Raw genomic sequence first — 19,151 nt, 5'->3', positions numbered from 1 at the left:
AAATTCTTCAAAGAAGGAACAAATTCATCAAACTACAATAACCAAAACAACAACAATTTAGACAAGTCTCGATTTTGGACTCGAAACAAAAACGAAGGCAGCAATGAATCGCATGATCCAAAATCTAAGCAACCAGTGCTCGCATTATCCGGAAATCCTCAAGCTACGGAAATTCCTAAAGGTGCTAATCCAAATGCTAACACATACACACCAAATACCAATCAAGGTCAACCCAACGCAAACAACACCCACGATACTCAAAACAAAACCACGAATCAAGGACCTAATAACAATTCGTGCGACAACACTAACAATTTCCAAAAACGTGTCTTCACACCACTGGGACAATCACTAGAATCAGCATTCAGAGAGCTCTTGACAAACAAGATTATCTCTTTGCCTGCAATCAGCAACTATGAACCCCAATTCAACCCGCCTTGGTGGAATGACTCACATTATTGTGATTTTCATCGCAACAAAGGTCATCGAACAAACGATTGCATGAGATTGAAAAACATTGTTCAAGACATGATTGATCAAGGTGATTTAACGGTAGATGGTCTCAATACAAATGGTGACCACGGAGCCTTTAAAAATCCTCTTCCAAACTACAACAAAGATGGAGCTTCAACCTCAAACGATACACGTGGATCTCGTATCAACCACATCTACAATAACACCATCAATCACATATCAACTGAAGACCATCATGTGAATGTCATCACAATCCGAGACCAGCATGATCATGAATCTGTCAATGTAACAACCAGAGCTCAGAAATATGTCTTGAAGGGACATACATTGCCTACAACCACTACACCAAAAATCCAATATGATTTAGTTAGCCAACTACGCAAAACTCCTACTCAAATATCTATACTAGAATTGCTGAAATTGTCGCCAAAACACAGACATATTGGAACAAGCGCTATTAGAAACCAATGTACCTCAAGATCTGGATGCGGACAGATTTCAAGCCATGGTTGCTTATATGACAAGGCCTCATAATCTCACCTTCTCAGAGCATGATAATACTTCCTTAAGTCATCCGCATAACACTCCCCTCCATATTGAAGTCATCGTTTATAAACATCGAGTAAAAATAATATTGATAGATGGAGGAGCTGGACTTAATATATGTACCTTAAAACTTATCCGTGCATTAGGCTTCTCTGAGGAGTCTATTGATCCACGTAAAAAGATTACCATAAAGGCATATGATGATGAGGAAAGGTCATCTAAAGGAACTGTGATGTTACCCATTCAAGTTGGACTAGTGCAAAAGGATACTACGTGTCAGGTCTTAAACATAGACCTCACATACAATATTTTATTAGGTCGACCCTGGATACATGAAATGAAAGCAGTGCCTTCTACGTATCACCAGTGTGTCAAATTTCCCTATAACGGACAAAAGGTCTCTATATCTGCTGATCACAATCCATTTCAACATTGTAATGCAATAGGGGTAGCCCAGGACAGTTTGGTTCCCCATAATAGGAAAAAATAGAGATCCCCAACATCAGATCTACAGAAGGAAAAGCCTAAATCATTACTTGGAGATTTCAAGCAGAAAATGCAAATCAGAGAACAAGGTATGGGAGAATACTCTTTGGAACCCATGTGTTTGGCCAAATTACCAACATCACCCAGATCTCATGGATTACCCACTACATCAACACATCAGGTAACTCAGCCCATCACCAAATTTGATAGTACCTTCATCCAACTAGGCACTCTAGCACATGAATCAAAAGATAAGGACATTCTTAGCTAGTTATACAAAGATGGGGAAGAAGATAACATAGCAGCTGCTCTGGACATAGTTCTACCAACACACCTATATGGAAAGGGCTACTTAATCATGCAACAAATGGGATATGATGGTAAAGGACCTATTGGAAAACGCAAAGGAGTCACTAAACCCATAGACCTTCCTTCACAGCCCAGTAGAGACAAAACAAGATTGGGTTGTAAACTCACTTTCCTATTAAGAAAGACACCACGCATAACTCCAAAACCTCAATGGAAAGCAAAGAAGAAGTACAAAGAAGAATCCTGGCAGGAAGCACTATTTGAGTCAGCAGAAACAATCCGCAAGGCATGTGAACGTCAGGAATAGAAGCAGCATCACGAAAAGCTCCTCATTCATACAAAGGCCATATTTGCAGTAGTAGCTCATGTTCAAACACCAATATCTCAAAAACTAACATAATCATCTTCTAGAGGAGGCACAGTCTATGAACAAATACAAAAAGTAGAAGCAGGATCCGACATAGAATCAACAAAGACTATCAAACTGGTATCCATCATCAACGATCTATTTTCACCCTACAACATACCTGTTTACAACACGGATAAAATCTAGGATGATAACTCAGTAACTAATTCCAATGAATATGAATGGGTTAGTTGCTCAAATGCTTCTGGAGATATCACTGACAATACTAGCTCCATATCCCTTTCTCAAGAAGAGCATAACGCAGAAGATAGACTACCTGGATTTGGACCGCATAATATCTATAACGCCAAGGAAAGCGAACAGAAACATTATGAACAAGTCTATATGGAAGATGATACCATCGAAGATCTCGACGAAATCCTTGACTTCTTTAAAACCAAGACCAATCACAATGAAACATTATGAACAAGTCTATACGGAAGATGATACCATCGAAGATCTCAATGCAGAAAATGGTGGGACGCGTCTATTCTGGCTCCACAGTATGGATTGACTAACACACGTGTTTGTCTCACGTTTTACACCGTTGATTTTGCAGTTAGCGATTGCGATTGACTAACCTGTTACGGACTAACACGCTGTACGAAAGGTCTGTTTTGGAGCTATGGCGTCGGTTTTCACTGAATGGATGCGATTGACGGATTGACTGACTAAGGACCCACCTATCAGTAGCACGTGCGAGACAACAACCGTGGTTTGAAAGCCCGCGACCTCTTTTTCCCGCCGTTTTGGCATTCGAACACGGTCATCAACACTTGCCGTTGGATGTTTGTTTTATATGGCTTTTAATGTGCATGTTAGGCACAACACATTGACTCGAGCCACGGCCCATGATCCATCATTTTCCGGCATGTCCACGTAGTTTCATGTGGGCCCCGACGTTTGAAACAGCCGACTCCAGGACAGCTCCACGTCATTTTCGGTGGGTCTGGTGCCTGCACCAAATGGGCATGGTATGGGCTATGGTATGCATGGGCTATGCATGTCTCGAACATGTCCGCAATGCATGTCGTTGGTACGATAGGTCACTTTTGGAGCCAGAATAGACGCGTCCTTTGAGTAGTGTATAAGTCCTCTCTAGGTGGCAGGGAACGTTGGTTTCTCATTGGTTGTTGTTGAAGCTTGTGCGAATGTGGATAGGCATTAGTGTCATTTTAGCTTGTTAGTTGTTGTGCGAAAATGCAAGGTTTTTTATTTTTTTTCTGAACAATCAAGCCCATGGTGTTTTTTTGGGCAAGAGTGATAGATGGCCATTTGAAATGGGTCTTCAAGTACAATGATAACAAATTTCTGCATTGAGTGAAGACAGTGTTGGGCGATTCGTTTATGGATGTGGTAATATCGATACCATACTAATGTCGACATCTCTTCTATGTTTGCGGCATGGTGCATGGAATTGTGCTCGAAGGAGGAGGCAATGTGGTTGGTGGCAATCTGTGTTAAAGATGAATGGAGTTTCCTTTTTACTGGTTTTGTGCTCTGGCTCACGTAGTATGTGGTCAAGTCAGGGTGGGGTTTTGGGTGGGTTGGGTCTCTCTCTTTTTGTCAGGCCTGGCTGTTCGATGGTCTGGGGTGGTGGCTGTTCTCTTTTGTGCCCCTATTGCTTGGGTTTGGCTAGCTAATTCGTGGCAGCCCTTGTACTTTTTTGTAAAAAAATTTAATTATCTTACTTTATTATTAATAAAAATGTACATACTTTATCTATCACAAATTTTTTTAATTCATTGATATAGGAAACTCGTCATTTATGGCATTGCTAGGTATTAATTTCATCTCGGAGCCAAGATATGTACATGACACAACCCTATATCATTGACAACAAACGGGCTCACTGATATGTTTGATATGTGACACAATTTTGCAACATCATGACTTGAGGTGGATCACTTCAATGAAACTGTGATATGAAGGTCTTGCATGATGCAATAGAAAGCTAACACTTGCCTTAATTTCAGAGACTTTTTGTAGAAAATTGGTTCTATCAGAGCTTTGGCCCAGTATAAAGCCTATGTTGTTGATATTCGATCATCAGACAATACATACGTAAATATCAATATTACATATTATTTATTTTCTATAACAAATACTTTGAACACCATTTATTTTATATTACATATAGCCTTAATTAATAAGAATAAAAGACAAATTGAAACATTAAATAGTACAATAGCCATTAATTTACATGAGAATTTTTTTTAATAAAAGTGACAAGGTCACTAAAATTTATAATGATAAAAAAACAAAAAACAATGAGCACTACCTTACATTAGAATTCCTACCAAAGAGTTCAAAAGTTGAAGAATAGGGTGGTGGAATTTTTTTTTTTTTTGAACAAACCAAAAATTGACCCTAAATAATAAAAATCAAACAGAGAAAAATTGGCACACTATTAGTTGCCATTGCCAAGATACAAACAAGATAATTGACACTTGAACAGAGAAGATCCAAAGGAGGAGAGGACTTTCGAGGCTCAAACGAAACATAAACAGTGTGAATAATTAGAATATGAAGGGTTGCAAAATGGCAAATTGCATTCAACAACAATTTAGAATCAATACCAATACCTTAGAAGAAACAATCGATGGCAAGGAGAGTGGAGTTGAAATCATCACACAACAACCCAATGTAAACCATGATGAGGAGCTCATCACATTTAGCATTGGTGATGAGTGATCTTTTATCATCCATTTATCCCCAGTAGGATGGGAGTTCTTGTTTAGACATAATTTATCCGGAGTAGCTTCCAAATTCGTTAGCAAAAACAAAAATGGTTGCACATAAGTGTTCGCTAAAGCACAAACCAATGTACAATTTAAAAGGAACTTGGAAACTACTTTGGTGAACATAGCTTATGGGTTAATAAAGAGATAATTTTGATTGACAAGCTTTCTCATTGCAATTTCTAGTTCTATATGGGCACATGGAAGAATGAAGGATTTGTTGAGGTTCTCCTTGTCATAATCAGCTAGATCACTCCTTTCCTAGAAGACCCATAAAATAAATCTCCAATCCCTACCCATGCACAACCATACAATGGACAAAATTATAATGCAAAAATGAGAGGTTGATGGACCTTAATATACAAAGAAAGCACGAACCAAGTATCTACCACAAATCTGTTGAGTACAAAACTTAAAAATTTGTGCCAACAATGACATTACTTTTATTTTAAAATCAGTGCTTTTGTCATCATATCACCCCATTCGCATTAATATCAAAATGACAGTAAAGGTAATTTGAGTTTTAGAGAGGTTGGCGTCACTAAATTTCTTTGTCATTTGCAAGGTTGTAGAGGTAGATTCAACAATCACATTAAATAATAGTATGTATCAAGTAAATAGAAGTCACATCAAGTAATTTAAAAGCATTCAGACTTTGAAGTGGGATTACTTTCATACAGTTGCAATATGAAAGCCTTGTGTGATGTAATAGGAAGGTGGCGCTTGTCTTAATTCTGGAAACACTGTATAAGAAATTGGTTGTGTCAAAACTTCGACTTGGAATTGAACCTATGTCATTAATATTTGATCATCTGATAGTGCAGATGTAAATATCAATATTATATATTATTTATTTTTATTGCAAATAGTATTAATTAATCAAAATAAAAGGCAAATTGAAACCTTAAATAATGTGTGAGCCATTAATTCACATGAGAATTGATCTACATAATCTCAAGAGTACACTCTTGTCATTTATGACAACTTGTGTGAATTATCTCATCATTGGCTTTTAAATTCATCCTCAAGCCAAAGATTAAATATGAGTAATTACAATTAGTTTGTCTCTTTGCAAAAATGGATACTCCCATCCAACTTATAAGTGCTTGCAAGTAGTATGCATTTCTAAGGAAGGTATTAACTTACAAACTAAAAAAAGTTCTGAAGTTCAAGAATTGATTGGTTTTACAAGCAGTTAGATGGGTATTAGGCTAGAATTCCTGGTAGTAGACGTGTTATCATATAAATACTGACATGTTTCTAGATTCATGGCTTCTCTCCTAGATTTAGGGGAGACTCAAGCTATGGTCTAGGATCTAATGATGATAATGGTGAAGAATGAGTTCCTAGGTGGGTTAGAAGAAGCACTTCTAGCTACTTTTCTTGGTGTTGGACTTGAAATTCACCTCCCAAGGGATATAGAATGATTTTTAGCCACTAGAGTTGTTGTTGACCAGTACCCATTTTTGTCTAATTTTTGCAATATTACTCTTGTACAACATAGGTATTGGGCAAGCCATGGAGTTTCTTTTCTGAAATAAATGGCCAACCTTGAACCTATGCATAACCTTCAATGGGTGAATGTTTTTCTTAATAAAATACAAGAATTTAATAGTTGGTAGTTGAAGATGCTCCTACTTCCAGCCTAAGCCACCAGACCCCTAGGCGCAGAACCAGGCGGACTACGGCGGAGAAGGATATGAAGATGAAAGAAAGCCAGATTGCTCAGGAAAATACCGACTTGAGAGAAGCAGCCAAGGCAATGAAGCTTTTGGTGCAGGATGCAAAAGAAACCATGAAGAATTTCTAATTTTATGTTTATGCTGGGCTTGGGGCCAATTTTTTTGCTGGCCTTTTGCTGTCCTTTCCTCTGTTGCTGGTCTTTTTGCTGGTTTTTTGCAGTCATTCTGTTTTGTTTCTTTCCTGAATATCTTTCATATGTAACTGGGTTTCGGGTCCCTTAAAACCTATTTTTAATTAATCAAAAACATTGAATCTTGATCAAAGGATAAACTATGAGATTTTGCATCATATGAATGTTTTCGATTGCCAATTTAAAAATAATGTTATAAATATAATGTTAATGTACATATTCCTTTATTTTTATCTTTTATTTTTTTTAATACTCCTATTCTTTTGTTTGTTTAGATTTGTTTATGCTTTTAATTCACCACAACATAAGGCTACATATTAGAAAGACTGAGGAAAAAATATAGTGCCCAAAATTGAAAATGAAGATTCGCCAAATAAATTAATTATTACCATTTATTATTTTGACATTTTTACTAGTAAAATTATAAATTTTCAAACACTTACCAACACATTTGTCAACTTCTATATATATATATATATATATATATATATATATATATATATAATTATATAATTATATATAATTTCTTGTCCTTATTCATAATGATTCTTTTTCTTTTTCGTTCTTATTAATTTTTAGTGTTTTTAGTTCGGTCTTTCTTTTCATGGTGGTTTTCTTTTAATATCATCTTATTTTTTGTTTGTTATACTCGGTGGGTTTTCTTGTAGTAAGTAGGGTATTATTTAGATTTGTATTTTAATATTTGAGGGGTTCAATTTTTATTTTTATTTGTTATTTTATTGGCCTTATGTTTCCCTTGGTCCTTGTGCACCCCTTCTTTTTATTGAAGCTTTGGTCTGCAACTATCTATCTTACAACTCCTTGAGCTTTCTTACATCATGATGATGAATCACGGAGTGTGATTCAAAATGTTGATGGTTAAAAAAATTTACACAATCAAATCCAGAAACTATATACATTTATTGAATGGATTGTGGAAATCTAATAGCTCTTATTAGTTCCTGCCTACAACATGATACTGTTATATTCATTCCATCCAACTTTTTTGTTAGTTGAACCAATCATTTGTTGGTAATTAGTATTCACATAGACGTTAGAAGTTAGAATTTATTTAATAAATGTCGTAATATTAAGTTGTTGAAAAATAACTTAATATTATTACGTCACATGATTTGTTAAATAAATAATTGTATTAGTGGTACATATGTATTGAGTTGTTGAAACAACCCAATATATTTAAGAAATTGTTTTAGGAATTTCCTATAATATAAGAGATTAAACTCTTATATATGTGTGTTATGTATTTGAATGAAAAATGAAGAATGGAAGCCTATTATTTTGTGCGTAAATTTTATGTACAACTTCTATTTTCCTGTCATGATATCAGAGCATAGGTAGTGAGGAAATCTTGATAAGAGATCAGCCCTTCTTTATGATATCGATAGTCTTGGAATATTGTTGATCTGTGTGGGAAGGTGTGACGTGGTATGACATAAAAAGGATAAGATTTATGCAGAGCTTGTTGGATTTATGATAAAAATTTCTTAATTGTAATTGAAGTGTATGATCGGTGGTATCTGATATTTCTTTGTAAGAAGTACACATCAAAGGGGGAAATATATTATTTCCTCATAATTGATGAAAAGAGCTTAATAAGACAAATTTTCTAAGTAGCAATCTTATTGGAGGTTGGAGGCAGAAGGACATTCAATGACCCCTCATCGGTCACTAGCAACGGGGTCATGAAATTGCATTAGTGAAAAAACTATTTGTGCCAAAAAGACTAAAGCCAAGATCGGTTTCTGGGTGGGAGCGATAACCATCTCATATCATTTATGATCAAAGTGGCAATGATCTATAATGGTTGTTGCATATGCAACAACGAGGGCTTGGTGTTCAATCTTTTTATGTTGTGGTTGATGTGTATGTTCCCAATCACTATTGTTGGTTGTTTGTGAATGGATGTGTTTGTCCCCATTCATAAGATGTTGTAAGTGATTGGAAATGTTTGTCCCCAATCACAAGAGTTGGTAGTTATCATTGTGTTTGTCCCCAATCATAATTGTTGTGACTAGATGTGTGTGTCCTTGTTCATAATCTTGATGTTGGATAGATGTGTTAGTTCCTATTCTTAGTTCCATGGGTAGATGTGTTTGTCCCTATCCTTGGATGAAGTACAAAAGTGTAGTGAGACTAGTTCCACTATTACTTGTCATGAGTAGATGTGCATGTCCCTACTCATCCTTTGGTGAGCTACTAAGTGTGGTCATCAAGTATTGTGATATACTTTCATCCATATTCACACTAAGGGGGTGTTGGGAATTAGTGTTCACATAGGTGTTAGAAATTAGAGTTTATTTAATAAGTGTTATAATATTAAGTTGTTGAGAAACAACTTAATATTATTATATCACATGGTTTGTTAAATAGGTTATTGCATTAGTGGTACATATATATTGAGTTGTTGAAACAACTCAATATTTAGGGAGTTGTTTTAGGAATTTTTTGTAATGTAGGAGATTAAACTCCTACATATATGTGTTATGTATTTGAATGAAAAATGAAGAATGAAAGCCTATTATTTTGTGTGTAAATTTTTTTACAACTTCTATTTTTCGAGTTATCATTTTATAGAATTAAAAAATTTGAGCAACTATCCTATAGTCTATAATTACTTTTTTCATTTAATAATTTAAAAAATTCATTTATCTTTCTCTCTATTGGAAATAGTCATTGTAAAAATCAAATTAGTGTTTATCTTTTTTATAAATTTTGTGAGCTCAATTAATGATTTGAATGACATACACAACATAATATATATCATAATAAAAATACATTGTTGACTTTAGCATAATGTTGTCTCCTTAATGACATATCATTCATATATATTCAATTAAATATACAAATTTTAAAAAACATAGACACTATGTAATTTAAAAAATACCTACCTACTTTATGTATTGTCTATCTAGTAATTGATCATATTTAATGTTTTGATTATTTTTTATACATTGTTCATTTGTTTTGTATCTATTATTTTTGTATAATATACAATACATTATTATTATATAAAAAAAAGGATACAAATATTAAAAATCTATGCATAATAACTCTAAATAATACCAACTTTTTACTAATTATGGTTGTGAATTGTAAATAAATGTGCAAGATGCTACAAATAATCTAGTAGACCAAATAGGTTGAAAATGTTATGATCAAGTTCCTTATTGCTACAAACATTTGCTTCCTACACATCACCAAAAAAAGACGTGCTAGAATGCATAGAGACAATATCATTAATAGTAGCTACCAAGCCATATGGCTAATATAGAGCATCACAAAGAGAAATCAATTAGATGACTAATGATGTACATGAATTCTCTATGTTTCCACTAACCTAACTATAATAATCTACTACCCCACCTAACAATAACTACTATATATAACACTTATAGCATTTTGAATAAATAGTAAAAAAAATAGAATGACTTTGATCAAATTATTTGTCACAATATAAGTCATTAATAAAGGTAAAAAATAGGGAAAATAGAAGATATTGGAACAAAATTTCAATTGTGTTCTATATTAATAAGCAGGATAACAAGGTTGTTGTTTCTATAAACAACAATCAAAAGGATGTAAAGTTAACAACAAAAACAATAGCAACAAAAAGATATATTACATCAATTATCTTCTAAAAACTTTACTATGTTTTCTTCGGCCTTTTGCTTTGCAAGTTGTCTATCGTTTTTCATTTTTTCATAACACTCATATGTGAATGGTGGCATTATTTTGAGGTCTTCTAGAGATTTTACTCGAGACACTGCTACAAATGTCAATCCTGTTCTTTTTGTTGGTCCTATATCAATTGTGGCTTTTGATAGAGTTAACCCCTGAGATTTATGTATGGTCAATGCCCATGTCAATCTCAATGGTAATTGAAATGTCCCGCCCCTTTCAATTGCTGTTATTGGAATTATATTTGGATGATGATCTTCAAATGGTATTCTTGTATAATTGTCAAATTCAACCATGGCATATGATTAGGTGGAGAACTTTCTGGTTTATAGACAATCTTTTGAACATATCCTAAAGCTCCATTTACAAGTCCTCCTTGTATCCAAAGATTTGAAGTCAACATCACCCTTGAATTCTTTTTGATTAATATCTCTAGATCAAGTTCATCATTTGAAAAATCTGCTACTTGATGTACGCTTCCTACTTTTGTTGTGAGACTACGTGCAACAAGATATTTCAATGTATATAACATTTTTTTGTTATGATTATGAGCATTTTCATTTATGGAGAACAAATGGACAATATTGTCAAACTAAGCATTAGTTGTAGCATCTATGTTAATAGGGGCTCTTGTCATAAGTAATCTCTAGTCTTCAATTTGTGGGTTTGCATCTCTTAGATTTGTCAAAAGTTGACGAAACTTTTGTTGTTGATTGTTTTGTCCATCTTGTCTAAATATTTTATCTAATGTAACCACAATTTTAAATTCTTGTCACAATAACTTTGCCCACGTGTTGTTGTCATATGTTGGTGTATCATTAACTGGAGGCAATTGGCCCAAATCTCCAACCAAAATCATAGATATACCTGAAAGAAGACCGACACAAATTATTTTAAAATTATGTAGTTAAATTATAAAAATTCATAGATATTAATTATGATATAAAATAGTTGACTTGATAAGTATAATGAAAGATCTACTTGCAAACCTTATGTGCGCATTTTGTGGGAATGCTTGTCAAAGCCGAGAGTATATTTTCCAACATGTTTTGACAATGAAGCTCGTTTCATCAATCAAAATGTATTTGATATGTGCTATATCTTCTTGAAAGCTTGTAAGTCTTGTTCCTTCTAGCTGAGAAAAGTCTTGTATTGGGATTCTCAATTTTGAATGAATTGTAGAGGCTTCTATATTGAATGTTGCAACTCCTGTTGGTGCAATTAATAGAAGTGGAGAATGACCTAGATTGCCTCGTTTAAAAGGGCTTGACTAATGGCACCAATAATATACGACTTTCTTGTTCCTGTTGTTCCCTATATTATCATGAATAATGGCTCTCCATTTTGATTTCTACGGTAGTGGTCCATAATTATGGTTGTGAAGTTGATGTGTTGCAATATATCATCATGTATGAGACATCCATGATCTTTCTTGTTCCCTATGAAATTGATGGCTTGAGCAGTGTACTCTTCACCTTGATACTCATGAGACCAATATATATATCTATCAATGTCTCTTATTCCCAACATATCTATTTTAGAAACTTGTATATTTTGACCTCGATGCAACATGGATAAAATTTCCCATTCATGATCTATGGTATTTCTTTGAACAGGTTCGTTGTGTTCAATTTCAGAATCATTGGTATTTTCAACATTTTCTTAAGCCGTTGTTCATTCCACGTGCTAAGCATTATAATTGAATGACTCCCACTTTGCTATTATGTTGTCATAATCATGACCAATATCTCTTTTTATGTCACGAAATGGTTTGTACAATAATAACTTTAAAAAACAAAAGTCAATTCATTTATCTGAGTCACGTGGAGGAATGGATACAAACCTAGGGATAACTTTGACAATAGATGCAATATGCCTTGGCTCCCATTTGTTGTCTTTTTTTCATTTAGGATTGTAAATCTATGATCTAGTTGCATCAATCAATGAGATGTTCCATAGAAGGAGGCCTTGTTTTATATCCATCAATGATAGATATTGTTTGTTCTTCATCGTTCTCTTCAATATGTACAACTATAGGTTTAAACACCTCACCTAAAACATTTAGATAAATAAATCTTCTACTGCTTTCTACTAATGAAAGTTCTAACAACATGTGACATGTTTCTTGAGCTCCAATGTCTCTTTCTATGACTGTCTTGGTTAGAAGCCTTCTATATGCTTGTGCAGCTAAATCATCAGGGTTTTCAATGTTTGAAAGACACATCAACATCTGGCTATATGTTTTTGAGCTTTCTTCTTCTTTTGCAACATACTTTGCAATATATTTGATTACAACATGCTTGGAAAGAACAGGTTGTCAATCTATATTTGCTCTCCATAATTACAATATATGGCGATTATGTGAATTCACTCTCATCATTTCCTGTTGGTTCAAATTTTTTGTCTCCTGTCTCTATGTCTTCATATAATTTGAATCCTTCTAGATTCAATGGCCAAGGGGTTTTATACCTACAATGAATATGAACTCGTATATATCATTAATTGGCATAATTTATAATATTTAAATATGTGAATTTTTTTTAGTAATTAAATAGTTACCTACAAACCAGCCTTCCTCCTTTTTTTCTTAGGCATGCACCCTCCCTACACACCTTGTGTCCTTTTACAGAGTTTAGTATCTCTTCATGGTCACGTTCAATATCTATCTCTACAAGTTTTGTTGTATTTTGTAAACATGGATGTTGATGATAATTTTGGAATGCCTACAATTGAAAATACAAACGAATGTATTAGTCATATCATCAAGTATAAGTAGCTTATGTGATATATTACATGTATATGAAAATATTTATGTACATGCCTACATATTTTGTTGATGTGGATCTTGTCTAGGATTCCATGCATGAACAATGGAATGAAAATAAGTCCCAACATTTTTCTCCTGCTCCTCATTTGACCAATCAAAGTTGTCCATATTCGGTGTTCCATGCATCCAAAGGAACCCATGTAGATGTGGTAACTCCCTATGTTGCCATTCATATCTAGTCTAGTAATCTTTAACATTCATTCCTTTTCTAAAATTTCTTTTCTGAATATTGAATGTCTTAAGTGCATGTAGTGTGCAACAATATGAGGATAGTCTATAATATTTTGTCTTCGCCAAATTTGAGATTCTTGTGGAGTACTTGGCGGTGTTCCTAGCACTAATGCGTGCAAATCAAGCCAATACATGTCTGCAACACTTAATGTAAAGAATATTCTAGGAGAGTCGATTTGATGAAGCATGCCTATCAATTCTGCATGACAGTGAGCCCGATATGACCTTGTACCCCTGAGTTTGTTTCCAAATTGCATTAGCTTATCAACAAGATGAGAGTGAGGTGTGTTTTCCATATGCTGATGTAACTCATTAATGGTGATTGGCATGTCTTGAAAACTTATTTTCACAAATACTTGAGATGAATTTTGTGCAGGATGTCTCATTATCATATTCATTATAAAATATTTGAATCTTGGATGTTGACCAAAACGATGATCCTTATACCTCAATAGATGCTTCACAAATTCATGCAAATGCACTCGCCTCATTTGGGGTTCTAACCAATCACATCATCCATCACGAAACAATGTTGGGAATTCCATATCGAGTAATCCTAATGTGACATGCTCATTTATAGGAGATGCATTGATTCTTGGCCAATCAATCAATGTTGTTGGATATGCATTAGAATTATTAACCCATGCATGGATCAATTCCATCTATTTTTGAATAGCAGGAGGTTTCAATGCCATTGATGTTGTGTGCTCAATTATATTACCTTCATCTGTCTCCATCACTAGACCTACAAATATGATTTCATTTGCATCATAATCAAATTCCATGTGCATTGTTTTCAATTTGTTGAAAAAAAATTCATCACAATCTCTTGATAGATTGTTGAGAGCATTTTCATCAATTATAACATCAGAGTAAAACTTGTCATGCTCTACTTTGTACTTAAGTGATTTATACACATGGTCCCTATTGACTGTAAAGTTATAATCAGTGCCACATTGATCCCTTCTTTTAACAATAATGATTAGCAAATGATCTATTGTATGTGGTCAAGATTCTTTTGAGAGTTACAGTCCAAAATTGAACATTGCATCATGGAAGACATCACTTTCATGTGAAATCCAATTTTAAATGATCCAGAAGAAAGACAAAATAAAGGAGGTAAACTGAAAACCGGAAATGGTGGTTTATCTCCCAAAAAAACAGAGGGGGGAGGGGGCGGAGAGGGGGTGATTGAAAACCAGAAATGGCGGTTCATACCCGAGGGATTCACTGTCTAGGAAATATTATATCACGTGCATTCATATTGGGGGTTTAATATCCCAAAAATCAGGGTATAATATATTGCCTATCGGTGAAAATAGGGGGGTTTAAAATTTGGGGTATGAAAAATTACAATATCTGGTGAAAATAGGGGCTTTTAATTCAGGTTGTGTATTGGGAGGGGGTGACAAAAAAGGAGTTTAGAGAAGTAATTTTTGAAAATAGGGGGATTCTTTAGTATGCCATGAATGCATGTGCTATAACCCAAGTTCACTAAGTGAAGTCCCGTGTTCATACCTTAGGAAAAAGTTGAAAACCAGAAATGACGGCTTTTTCTAGATCAACTACAGTTTGCTCCTGATGACTCTTGATGGCTCTTAGTTATCCAAAAATAAGTCTTTTGCCAGATTAGTGTTCATGTTGCTCTTGATTGTCTTTGATGCAAAAAATTTTGAAGATTGTTTCATTATTTAATATATATTCAAAACATGCAGATAGAGCTCTGAGTAACTCTTAATCAATATCTTGGCATTTTTATTATTGATGAGTTGATACTTATGCTCTAGATGACTCCTAATCAATATGTCGCTTCATCTCTTTGGAAAAATGATAAGTTTTGCATGATAGCTCTTGATTGACAAGCATTAATCAGTTCTTTGTGAAAGCTTCTGATGAATACATGTTGATTAAGTAAAAGATATACATTTGTCATAAGTATTATTTTTTGAAATATTATTTTCTAATTTTGTGGATATAAAGTAGAAGTGATGAATTTTGTTTGTATAAATTTTCCACCAGCTTATTAATAACATTATTATTTTAAGTTAAAAAGTAGTAAATGGAAAGATAAGGAATAAATTTAATTGACCGAATATGTCATTTCAAATTTTAAATGTAATGATTATGATAATAAAGCACACATATCATGATCACTGCCAACTTAGCAAATCAAGAGCTAAATTACAGATGATGGTAGACAGATCATGCGGAAGGAATGTGAAATTAATGAGCCAATGTGTAAAAATTAATTGATATCTAATATTGATCTTTTATCTCGAAATGGAAATTATTTCATTACTTGTTTTGTAAGTCAAGTTCATAGTTGTAGTGTAGAAGAAACAATTTTCTGAGTAAAGAATAAATGAGGAATAAAAGAGTAACAAAACCAGAGAATTTCAGCTTAGTCCCAAAAATAGAGAGGTTGCTAGAGCAGGTGGGTTGGCTGAATTTCATTAATATGTATGAAGGATTTGAGCTAAGAATTGTAGAGGAATTTGTGGACAATTTTCATGTAAATGTCACCCGAGTTGGTGGGGAGATAATAGAAGTAATGCCCCAAGTAATTAATGAAATATCAACCATCCTTGATGAAGGGGAATTGATGAGCAAAGGCCACATCAATTTTGATGAGGTAATCAATGTATTTCATGAAGGGGACGAGTCAAAACTTGATTTACATGTCCACAAGGGAAGCACAAAAGGTATTAATAGAAATAGTTTACAGGAATCATGGAAGACTGCAGTGATTTGGCTAATGAAGTTCTTCACCTGTGAAGGGAAATATGGTACTATGATGGGGCCAAGCATGCAGCTATTAATTCACTTAAGGTATGCAAACACTAGACCTTAGGCCAGAGTGAATCTTCTTGCTTTTCTGTTTTTGCAGATTTCCTCTATGATAGCTAGGGTAAAGGAAAAAGATAGTCACATAAAGTATCCTAGTTTGATTCACCTTATTGTTAAGCATCATTTCTCAAGAAAAAGGAATCTGGAAAAGAAAAATGGTTAGAATTTTTGTCCTCGCCTATTAGAAAAATGAAGAAGAGTCCCATATCAAAAAGTTTGAAAATAGAAAAAGGGGAACCCTCAAATAAGAAGACAAAAAGGGCAAATAGGGAGTCCAAATTCACAAAAGGGGATACATTGAAGAAAAGGAGGAAAATAAAAATTGTTGAGCCTAGAACCTCTAGAGTTACTCGTAGCTCTACTAAAAAGGTCAGTAAGGAAAAGACAAAACAAAAACCTAGCTCTCCTGTTGACACTCATAGGGCTCCTGATGACCCTTCTATTGCGAACTATCATAACCCTCCTTTATCACTTTTGATTTGATACTATTACTATTATATCTTTTTGTGGTTGAGCTATGGTTGAATAATTATTATAAAAGGTTAAATAATGGACCTGCATACACACTTCGAGAATATAATTTAATTAGGAATTATTTAATTTCTCATTTTCAAATAAACAAATGTTGTGGAAGAAATTAGAAAATTCTAGAGGAATCTTCATTCTTTAATTTCCTTGCAAGTAACTTCCCCCACTAAGTTATTAATCAATTTTGCATGGAACCAATATTGGAAAAGAATCTCATTTTCAATTAATTTCCCTAGATAGTAGAATTGAGGGTTTTTTTCTATATAATGTATGCAAGCTTTCGAAAAAGTAGTTCATGGTTTTTATTGTGAAAAAATTGTTCTTAAGTTTTTCATTTGATAGAAGTAGGATTTCTTTTATAGTTTCAATCTTTTGGTAGGATTGTTAAGTTGGTTCTTGAGGATCTTCATCAAGTTGCAAGGAAGATTTAGAAAGGATAGCTAGAAAGTTGGAGAGGATTCAACATCAAGCTTCAACAATCCAGGTTCTCATCTCTCTACATTTTCTTATACGAGTAAAAATTTGTATTTTTCAAAAAAAAAAATATAGTTTTTATCCATCTCTTGATTCTTCATTTATAAAAGAAATTTGCTCAACTTAATTTGTTAGGAGGAATAATCAAGTTTTTAGGGGGAAAAAAAAAAGAGAAAGAAAACAAAAATTCAAATCCTTGCTTTTGCTTTCTTGTAAATCTAGATAAAAATCTTGTCAAAGAAAATTTCTCCCTTGAATATTGATTTTGTGGCTTGTTGTACTCTGAGCAAAATTTATTATTGTTCAAATCTTCTTGCTGAAGATCTTTCTTTGTGATTCTTCTTCTTCTTCTTCTTCTTCTTCTCTTTTTTTTCTTTTTTCCTGGGACCTATTTGGTTGTTTTACCTTTAATAAGTGAATAATTACTTGTTATGAGGAAACCCCTCTTTGTCAAGTTTAATTCCATCATATTAATCTCTGAGTGTTTTATGCCCCTCTGAAGATTATCTAAGAAGAGTACATTTGTGAACATAATTTCCTTTCCATGTCAATGAATTTTTTTGTGAATACATTTTCATATCTCTTCAAATATAACTGCTCTATTTATTTTCTTTCCTTTTTTCTGGGAATAAACTCATCAGATTATTTCCCTCTTCTATTTATTTTATTTTTTTCTTCTGGGAACAACTCATCAGTTTATTTCTCTATAAAAAATATATATATATATATTACCATATTACTTCTCTGTGAATAATACTTTTCTCATTGTTCAACTGGGGATAATTTTACCATATTATTTCGTTGCGAACAATACCCTTCATTTTTGAGAGTATGAAATTGTTCATAAAAAAAATAAAAAATAAAAATGCATCTATGATAAAATTTTACTCCACTTGTTCTTCTTTGTGAATTGGATAAATATTTATGTAATTTTACTTTTACTATCTATTCTGGTTTTCTAAATCTTAGGTCTCCAATGACTATATAATTGTTACCTGTGATTATTTATTCATTAAAATCTCTCTGTAAAAACTAATTTGACATCAATTTTTATTTATTTATTTAAGTCTCTTATGTAGTTGATTTTATATTTCCAAGTCTCCATATTGTTTATTTATTAAAAATCAAATTAGAGAGAGAGAGAGAGAGAGAGAGAGAGAGAGAGAGAGAGAGAGAGAGAGAGATTTTAGGAATATGTTAATAATATCATGCATATTGAAATACATTATAAATTTTAATTGGGAGTTATTGGCGCATATAAATGTTTCTTTTCTTTTTTTAAAGAAAAAAAGGGCTTTTATATTGGAAAGCCTTTTTACGTGGGAGGGGGGGGTGTTTGAATATTTTCTTTGAAATTTACATTTATAACTATGAAATTCGTTTTTACCTACATTTGTATTAGAAGGTTAAAGTAAACAATATAAGTTATGGTTATAAGTGGTACCATAAGTTTTTACAAAGAAAAATAATAATAATAAATTTAATTAGTAATACATAAACTAAGCGGGTTATTTTTACATGTTAATTATGGCATTTATTTTTATGTACTAGTAAATTATCAATCTTAATTGGAATTAAAATTACTAAATTAGTTTTACATGTTATTTATTTTTAGTTGGAATTATCAATAGTAAATTATCTTTACAAGCTACTTATATGGTAATTGTTTTAATGCATTAGTAAATTATCAAAGTTAATTGGAATTAATTG

At 33.2% G+C, this 19,151-nt stretch overlaps 1 protein-coding gene across 3 annotated transcripts in view; it reads right to left on the bottom strand.

Annotated features, from left to right (window-relative positions):
* LOC131070445 (protein MET1, chloroplastic) overlaps positions 1 to 19,151 on the bottom strand; it is a 196,101-nt gene that overhangs the window by 19,346 nt on the left and 157,604 nt on the right. The window contains exons 7-8 of one of the 3 annotated variants that reach the window (XM_059218383.1): positions 13,094 to 13,257; positions 12,877 to 13,003 (exon numbers count right to left, since the gene is read on the bottom strand). The exons of 1 other annotated variant lie outside the window; for it this stretch is intronic. In XM_059218383.1, the coding sequence (XP_059074366.1) occupies positions 12,892 to 13,003; positions 13,094 to 13,257 (276 nt within the window). In that variant the 3' untranslated portion in view covers positions 12,877 to 12,891. Of the gene's footprint in view, positions 1 to 11,374; positions 11,402 to 12,876; positions 13,004 to 13,093; positions 13,258 to 19,151 lie in introns of those variants that run through there. One more of the 3 variants, XM_059218385.1, reaches the window with a different exon arrangement.

This window comes from Cryptomeria japonica, chromosome 3 (assembly GCF_030272615.1).
Source record: "Cryptomeria japonica chromosome 3, Sugi_1.0, whole genome shotgun sequence".
In the NCBI taxonomy this organism is placed as follows: domain Eukaryota; kingdom Viridiplantae; phylum Streptophyta; class Pinopsida; order Cupressales; family Cupressaceae; genus Cryptomeria; species Cryptomeria japonica.
This window is presented reverse-complemented; position numbering and strand designations above follow the sequence as displayed.